At 33.3% G+C, this 9,129-nt stretch overlaps 1 protein-coding gene and 1 long non-coding RNA gene across 3 annotated transcripts; one reads left to right on the forward strand and one right to left on the reverse strand.

Moving 5' to 3' along the window:
* Positions 3,954-6,667, reverse strand: LOC109325047 (putative SWI/SNF-related matrix-associated actin-dependent regulator of chromatin subfamily A member 3-like 2). 2 transcript variants are annotated; one of them, XR_002105066.1, is made up of 4 exons: positions 6,534-6,667; positions 5,038-5,315; positions 4,743-4,943; positions 3,954-4,485 (listed from the first exon to the last, which is right to left on the reverse strand). XR_002105066.1 is itself a non-coding variant. In XM_019557190.1 (3 exons), the coding sequence occupies exons 1-3, from the start codon at positions 6,536-6,538 to the stop codon at positions 4,864-4,866; spliced, it is 363 nt and encodes a 120-aa protein (XP_019412735.1). In that variant the 5' UTR covers positions 6,539-6,667; the 3' UTR covers positions 4,577-4,863. The 2 variants fall into 2 exon arrangements, 1 of the variants encoding a protein (XP_019412735.1); XM_019557190.1 differs by lacking the exon at positions 3,954-4,485 and having other exon boundaries at positions 4,577-4,943.
* Positions 7,402-8,102, forward strand: LOC109325023. The gene is made up of 2 exons (XR_002105062.1): positions 7,402-7,514; positions 7,627-8,102. It is a non-coding gene; the product is annotated as an uncharacterized LOC109325023 (long non-coding RNA).

Consider the following 9,129-nt stretch of genomic DNA (forward strand, 5'->3'; position numbering starts at 1 on the left):
ATAATTAATAATTAAGCATGCAATTATTGGAAATTAACTAATCAACAAAATAGTTAATAATAATAATAATGGTAAATTAACAGTCACATATTTTATTGATTATGGGCCGGACTCTCTCAAAAAAAGTCCCCAGCAGAGTCGCCAGCTGTCGCGCCCCCGATTTTCGGCTGCACGACTTTGTTTAGAGTCGCCACTACATTTTATAGTTAAAAATGTAGAAAAATCTTTTAAGCCCAATTACCTTGGGCTTTTGGATTTTTGATATCCAGGTTCGGGAGTCGGTTACAAGGTAGGGAAGGTATTAGCATCCTACCCGCCCGCCTTAAGCGGTACCCTTCAAAAATATATGACTTTATTATTATTATCATTATTAAATTTTATGATTAACTAATCAATTATTAAGAAGAAAAAATAGTTTTTTATTATTATGCCTGACAAGATTGACCATGGTCCTACGTATCCCTTTTAAGGGAATCAAGGCTTACGTAGTTTTTTAAAACAAATTGTTGGTAAAATAATTATCTCTTTGAAAAAGGTAAAGCAACAGAAACTAAAGTCTGCCCTGCATCCCTTTTCAAATAGGTTTGAAAATAATTATAATATTTTTGGTTGTTTGTTGTTACTTTAAGAATTAATCGAGTGAAAAGAAGTGTCGTAACACGACCGTTCAAAAATGATATAAGGACAAGAAGTGTTACTACGACCTGCCTCCATCCTTTGATTAATTCCAAAAAGTTATAAATTTTTATCAATAGTAATAAACACTGTCATGTGAAAGTATTTTCTACAAAATTATTGTTAATAGTCATTTTAAATTCAAGTTACTTTATTAACAATTTTTGTATAAATTTAATAAAAACTATCATTTAGTTGCTAAAAAATAGTTTAACTATAAAAAGGGTTTTTATATTTTTTTTATAAGATGTAAATTAATGATTTTTATTATTTGCCTTGACAAATCTGAAACACATTAATCTTATGTTTAAATTGATAAGTCCTAGTATAATGAGAATAAAAAACAAATAAACATTTTCTACATTGAAACAGGAGGTAGTAATTTACTAAGGAAACACTATTTATCTAATATATAACACGATTTATCTAATATATTATTATATTCTTAAATAATTAATAATTATTATTCGCATATATAATTAGAATAAAAAATTGTTGATTTCTTATACTTAGAATGTGATGGCCTACTGTTAATGCTAAATCGATAGTCATATTGCTTTTGATACTCTTTACATTTTTAGCAACTTTTCTTTAAACAAATGATTTATATTTTATGATTAAAACAACAATATTATCATGGTACTAATTAATGGCAGCAAAAGATATGTAATGAAAAGGTGAGACTCTATACCTCATAAATGTAAAGTTTGTAGAAAATTTTGTGCTAGTCATGAGCATTATATTATAACTTGCAGTAAACACTGAAGGGTTCCAAAGTAGAAGATAATGATCCCAAGTGTTTTATGTGTGTCATACTTAACACCAATTGGGTCGTTGCCAAGTTTGTGACAGGTTCCCCATCCAGTCGCACCAACTTGCTATTATGGCACCCAAGAGCAACAATAATCCCCAGCTCACTGTATTTAACACTCCATGGGTGTTCCTTATTTCTTCTAACTGAATTACCACTTGATCCTCCTCCTTGACTAGCACCAGAAACAAGATCCAAAGTTTCCTTAGTTTGGGTATTAGAATTACCCATTGCATATGATTGAGGGCTTGAACCAGAGACAGGACCATCTTGCCAAAGGTGCACCAAAGAGGTTGTACCACACTAGGAAGAGTAATAACAATTTAACACCTTTTCTTTGATAAAAAAAAAGGTTGTTAGTAAATTGAGAATCTCTTTGATGGAGATCCCCCTTCTTCTTTTGAGTTCCCCTGCTCTCTGTTTTTATTATCGTCCATAAAGAAGAGAGGGTGAGTTGATTGAATAGTGGAGCACTTTGGGTTGTTGAGTATTTTGTGGGGAAAATGTGGGTGGTTTCTTGTGGAAATGGTGAGAGGTGAAAGTGGAGTGTATGGAAGTTGCGAGAGTGGATAGTGGGATGGTTAAAGACTCATGACGGAGTAAAAAAGTGGGTGAGAAATTGATGGGTGATGTGGGTACTTTGGGATACCTAAAAAAATGTTATTTTGTTGATAGAAAATACCTGAAAACTGTTTATATTATTTATTTATCATTTTTGTTTGAAAATGTATTTTGACCGGACAAAATTGAGTGTTCACAACACCCCTCTTCAAACAATCTGATTCAAGCCTGAGTTTGCATGCTAAGAGGCAACTTCCTAGATTTAGTGCCACCTCAAAAGCACCTTCATACAAATCACGACTTTCTTGCAGAAACTGACGCTTTTAAGATCGAAAGAAAACCACAGGATACATAATGCAAAAAGGTGCATGGTGCACCACAAAGCAGCAACCATGTCCACACTACTACCTCAGTGGTCTAAGTAAAAAACATCTTCAACTCCTCAATTCGAGCTGTTCGAACTTCTTGATCAGTCAAGGCACCAGAAATCATTCTTTGTTTACGGCTTGCACTGCCTCCATTCTCTCCTCAACTGTACCCTGCAATGTGTAACATAAAATCAAGTGCTACATTAGAGGCAATAAGTTGGACGAAAACATGGTTAAAAATTCACATCATTTAGCAATAAACACAAACCAAATGATATTCCTACCGCTTTTTCTTCTACACTTATTTTTATACTTCATTTTTCTTTCTATCTCTCTTCCATCTCCTTAATCTTATTAGAACTTAAGCACATGAAGAGAGCTCAATGTGAGACTCATGACTTAAATACCATATTGAGTTTACTATACTACCCAATGTGAGACTCCTGACATGTCTCTTCCTATTACTTTCTTCCCGACACCATCTACACCAAAAAAAGGTTTGTCGGAAACATTTTTCCTATCCAAATTAAATTGCTTGAACTTAATTAAAAAGAAGTTCATAGATGAAATATTTATATGAAAAAAATAAAAGAATCATAGTCCAACTAAGGCGGTGGCTTTGCTACCTAATCTTCACTAGCTAACAACCAGATTCCTTGTCCACAGTAAAGGAATTAAGCATGCCCAATTAAGAATATAAATACATGAAATATAACAGGTTTTTTCAAAAATATCAAATATTCAAATATACCTTCACAGTAAACCGTTTGATGGCCACCTTTTTTGTTTGTCCAATGCAATGGATTCGCATAACAGCCTGTTCCTCAACAGCCGGATTCCACCAGCGGTCCTGTACATTTACAAACAGAAACAAGTAAAAGTTTGGGTGGGTAATAATGATCCAAAAATGACTGTGATACAAATTTTTTGCCCTGGGACAAATTTATCCTCAATGAAGACTTGACAATGTAGTCTATTCCTTAAATTTTAAACTACTCCATAAAACAACTGCTATAACATCTAAAAAATCCAATAATATTGATAAAATATTGATGCACACTTTCTAGAAGCTTCCACACTTGTGTAGAAACAAGTAGTGATGATTGTATCATAATATCTAGAATTATCCTAAGCTTCTAGTATATTCTATTATAGGCATTTAGTATTATAATTAAAGAAGTATTTAGAAATCTTGAGAACAATGTATACTAGATACTTATGGAACCATCTAGAAATTCATAAGTGTTGTAGAAAGCCTATAAATAGGCACTCACCCTTCATTTGTAAATCATCAAAAAATAAGAAGCAAATTATTCTAAGTTGTGTAGCTCCAAAGCTTCTCCACTTCTATTTTCACTACTATAACTTCTTTCATTTCTAAAATACTATCAAATATTGTTATTGTATCTTATAATGTTTTAGAATAGCTAAGATGATTCCTTAGGGTTTAATTTCCAATTTACTATTCACTGATGTGTTTCACTATTATTAATATAAATAGGTTTCTTAAAGTTTATCTTTTGTTTCATACAATCACCAATCACATCACAAAAATACTATTTTCATTATTCTGAGTCTTCTCTGATGCTCATTCCCTAGGTAAAACCCTTCCATTCAACACACATGGTATCTAAACGTTTCATCCTATGTGACCTGTCTCATCATTATTCCTATGTTGAGTTGTTAGAGGATATCAGGTGAATGTCAATACTTTGTTTACCTATATAAACACAGGCAGTACACTCAAAGCTAAAAGTACAAGAGTTCAGCAACATTGAGCGATTTGCACATACCATGAGGAAAGCATTAGAAGCTGTTGTTAGGTTTATACCCACTCCACCAGCTTTTAATGACATCAACAACACCTGGTGCAAGAAATGAGCAAGGATGGTTATAAACACAAACAATCGATGCATCAAACCATTTCACTACATTGTCTAGATCAGAGACAAAAAAAAGAGGAAATAGGTCAAGACCAGGGTGCTGCTGTCTTCTGAAAATTGTTTTATTACTATTTCCCGCTGTTGTAGATTCAAAGTCCCATCAAGACGAACATAGGAAATGTTATTCCTGGACAAACGAAATCACAAAGATACGTATCAATTGCTTGTCATCCAGAATATAATGGCATAAATGGCTAATAAGGTTGCAGAAAGGAGCAGGTGAAGTATGACTAAGATCATAGTAAATGGCTTATTAAAACACAATACCATGAACATGCACGTTTAGACATGGAAAAGATCCTTTGATGAATTCACATTGACTCAGATTCTCTCCACGAGGAAGCATCTTTCCTTAAATATGATTCAACCAGTAATGAATCTTACCGAGTAAAGGGGATTTGCAAGAGGTCTAGAAACGCAGTCCACTGACTGAAGACAATGCTCTTGGAGCCTGGTGAGCGAAGAATTTCAAGTTCATGCAAAAGAATGGTAACCTTGCATGACTCTACCTAGTTCTTTTCAATATCAACCTTAAATCGACTATCAGTAGGAGCAGTGATAAGATCCTGTCTGCTGATTGTTTCCCTGTGATATAAAAAATATTGTAGGGAATTTGAACTTTAAACTATAACTAAAGATATCCAAATTTCAAGTTTTCAACAGTTTAATTAGACAATACCTACAAACAGGACATAAACCAGAAGTAGCATTTCGCCAACTTGCCAATAAGCATCCCGACATAAGCGGTGAGCACAAGGTGTCAACACTGCATCTTCAAATGCTTCAAGACATATTGGACACTCTCCCTGTTCCCCCTTACGGAGCTCTTCAACAACTTCTTGAACATAAGCACATGAAGGTGCATCTTTTACTTCACCGTCTGAAGCATTATAGGTTCCTCTAAGGAAGCGCTCGGCTAGTTTGTTCAGATCAACAAATTCTTGAGTATCACCTCGACTAAATGAATCAATTGTCACCATGCCAATAAGTTCAAACTTATTAAGAGAAGAAAAAAAACTTAACAATGCAAGTCCGAAGAAAGCATCATCACAGGAGTGCTTTCAGATCACAATTGCATCAAACAAACTTACCAATAACATCAAAAGTAGAAATCATCAAACAAAGCTAAGAAAAGCATCCCATGCCAATGTTAGTTAGGATGACAAATATATATCCATCTCCAAGAAAGAAAGAAGTTTATGGTGAACTCAGCTCAAACATGTTCCAAATACTTCGGACTTGTTTGGTTAACAAGCTTACTTTTAGTTTATAAGTTTTTTATTAATAAGCATGTTTGGTTAACAAGCTTACTTTATAAATAAGCTTATAAACCAAGAAAAGAAGCAAAAAGCAACAGGTTCAAGCTTGATGAGTTGGTTTGTTTTTTAGTTTATAATCTCACAAATTATCTTGCAAGGGTAAGGATACATACATCTACCCTCCCCAAACCGCACTAATTGGGAGCCTCATAAACTCGGTCGCCCTTTATAATCTCAGATTAAAATGTCAAAGTTTATAATCATAATCTGATAACACAACCTATATCAAAGTATCAAATACATGCTAGTGAAGAAAATCAAATCAGCAGGAGTCACCAATTAAGAAAGTCCAATAGAATGAACCACCTTACTATATCTTTCAATCCTGTTAATAACTATAGAACTAAATTAAGGTTCCACAAAAAAGGCACTGGCTTAAGGTTCCACCTCAAAAACCCATTTCCTTCTGATAAGGATTAGCAGTGGAATTTTTATTTTTCAGTTTCTTAAATTCTATAATCTCAGAAAAATGAGGTAAAATCAGAAAAAAAAAATGTTTGAAGGTTAAGACCGATATGCAAAAGTACTTCCTAGCTATCATTTTTGCTTTTAAGCCTCCACTATCACCATCCAGAAATTCAACATTGTTACAACATCCTGATCAACTAGTGTCATTGTTCATAAAAAAAATTAAGCCTCTTATTGAGGAGGACCTTCCTTTTTTTTATGAATAAAAATTAAAAACCTAAACAAACCTGACAAAAAAAGTTCACATTAGCTTATTAATTACATCATGATGGTCATTGGTATAACACTATAACTGCTCCTTAAAAACCAATTGACAAGATTAGATGCTTATGGTCACAATTTGTATCATGGGTAGAATAGTTTTTAAATAGAAACAAAGTCATCATACCTCATTACAAGAAATGGATGATCACAACATTGCCGAAGACGTAAAAGTAACTCCAATATTGAAGCATAATTATGAAGAACACGCCCTTGCTCAACAAAATGGTCAAACTTGACCTACATAAATTTCATCAAAAGGTTGGATCAATGTGGCTTTTTTCAGAACCAAAAATATAAGGTGAAAACATTTTTTTTATAAAAGAAGAAATTCTTTAAGATGAAGAGAAGAATATTACAAAGAGTTAAGAGAATAGGAGATCTCCTTCCAAATGTAAAAGATGACAAAAAAAGTGAAAAAATAAGACTTGAATGAATCAAAGCAGTTCAATATCTCAACATTTCTGTCAAAGAAATCCCTTTAAAAGGGATATGGGCTTTATAACTAATAGAAGCCAGCGCCTAGCCTATCCCTAAGGAGGTCATCTAAATAAAAAACCTTATAAAAGATGCAAGAATTATGCTCCAACCAAATACACCAAAGAGCAGTATCTATTCAACATTGCCACAAGGATTAAACACAAACTTAACTAAGGATATAATGAAAACCTAGTACTCTCCAAATATACCAAAAGAAGCGTTGTATAAAGACAAGCTACAATACAACAAATAAATAAATGGAGAATCAATTAATGAGAAATAGTGAACAATCAAGAATGAAAGAAAATACTGATGAGAGAATTGTGATTTTACCAGGCCCAATGACCCCAAGGCTCTACTCTCAGAAACTAAAGAAGGCTGAAAAGATCCTCGAGGCTGTTCTGTAGATTAAAAAAGGATTCCATGTCAGGAAGCATAAAAACTACATATGCTGTCATGAAACTCATGATCAATCTAAATCAAGCCAATTTTATTCATGCTCTTACTTACGAAAAATTTAATTGAATTTTGGTAGCTGTTATTATTTCGAGTTGTGGGAATTATTTTTCCAATATACCTCATGGTTAGAGCAGTGTCATTAATCCAGCGGCATCGGCAGCAACATCGAGTAAGTTTTTACCATAGGTTAACCTTTTGTTTGTTTCTCATGATTAATAACTGTGCAAATGAATAACCTACTTGCTCATACTAAAGTTTGCTTGACCATCTGTAACTATTAGGAACATCCTGATGCCTTGGTTAGTGTATCTGATGACGAAAATGAGGAAGCGGATTTGCAGCCTCAGCCTCATATCATACATGTACTGTAAAAAATGTTGTAGCCAATTGAAGTAAACATGGTGTCAAAAGTTGCTTTTGGTATGAGATGCTGCAATTTCTCTAATGATTTATGATGCTTATTAGATGGAGACAATTTCCTTTAGAACCTTGAATTTGGTGAGGAATGAGGATAAAGCTGGTTAGAAGAAGCTGAAATTCTGCCACTTTTACTACCAAGTTCCTGTAATAGCCACTTAGTGTGAAGTTTAGGCAGCATCAAATTGTACATTTAAATTACTGTTTCTGCTTATACATATGAATTCATCAGATTCATATATGTTCATTGTAGATAGAATTTTAGAAACATAAATGGATACATATGAAAGATGGGATGACTTGTAAAATTACCATGAAAATAGATACTTTCTTTTGGGTTTTTGTATTATTTGTATCACCGTCTGATTAGTTACAATATTAAAATTGTGGTATCTTGCTCATCAAATCTGGATGGTATAGCCTAGTTATATGCTGACCACATGTACAGGATTATAGTTACATGCAAATTCATTGGCATGCTATAATTTAGAATAAAATAATCCAAATTTGAATTTGATGTGTGTGCATAAAGTTAATATTTTTCTTGCTGCTACCAAAGGTATTCCCTTACCATATAGTTAAGGAACTAATCCTTTTGGGATATGTGACTATTCATCCCAACAAATATCATTCTTACGAATCAAACTCTTGATCTTTTGATCATTCTGTAAATCTAGTAAGTCTAACATCACTAAACCAACACCTTGTGTCGGAGGTTGATATTTTGAATAAAATGTTGGCATGCTATCAAGTATTTCAATTTAAAAATTCAGTAAAACTTGTGAAGTAATTTACGCTGTTCTTTCCCAACAAATGATAGTCTACCATTGGCTCCTGTGATTTAATTCACATGTTTCACAAAAAGTGAACCATACATACTGTAATTCATGTTTATAGTTTATACAATTACTTTAAGAATAAACAACCCAAAATTACTAAGAAAAAATTGATGTTACATGTCATGTGATCCTTCCCCCCAAATTCATAGGCTGGACTACATATAAGCTCAACCCAAGAAAGAAAGTGCCACAGATCAGTAATGATCTCCAAGAGTAATAATTATGTTCTGTACATTCAACTAAGGAATGACAGATTTAAAAACAGAAAAAATCACATTGATAAATGCTCTTTGGGACATAAATTGGATGCCTATCAAAGCTGCTATGCACCTCATATGTCTCTCTGTATAATTGTATGCTATTCCTACTTTTATGTTCTCCTTGGCCTGAAACGTTACACAAACAAGTAAATAAGCATCTCAATATCTCAAGAGTAGAATCTATCTCTCATTATACCCTCCCCTTTTAATTTTACTCCATGACCCAGTTGTTAGTTAATTTTGAAAAAAGTTCATTACCCTCCTAATT

The sequence above is a fragment of the Lupinus angustifolius genome, chromosome LG13, assembly GCF_001865875.1.
Source record: "Lupinus angustifolius cultivar Tanjil chromosome LG13, LupAngTanjil_v1.0, whole genome shotgun sequence".
NCBI lineage: Eukaryota > Viridiplantae > Streptophyta > Magnoliopsida > Fabales > Fabaceae > Lupinus > Lupinus angustifolius.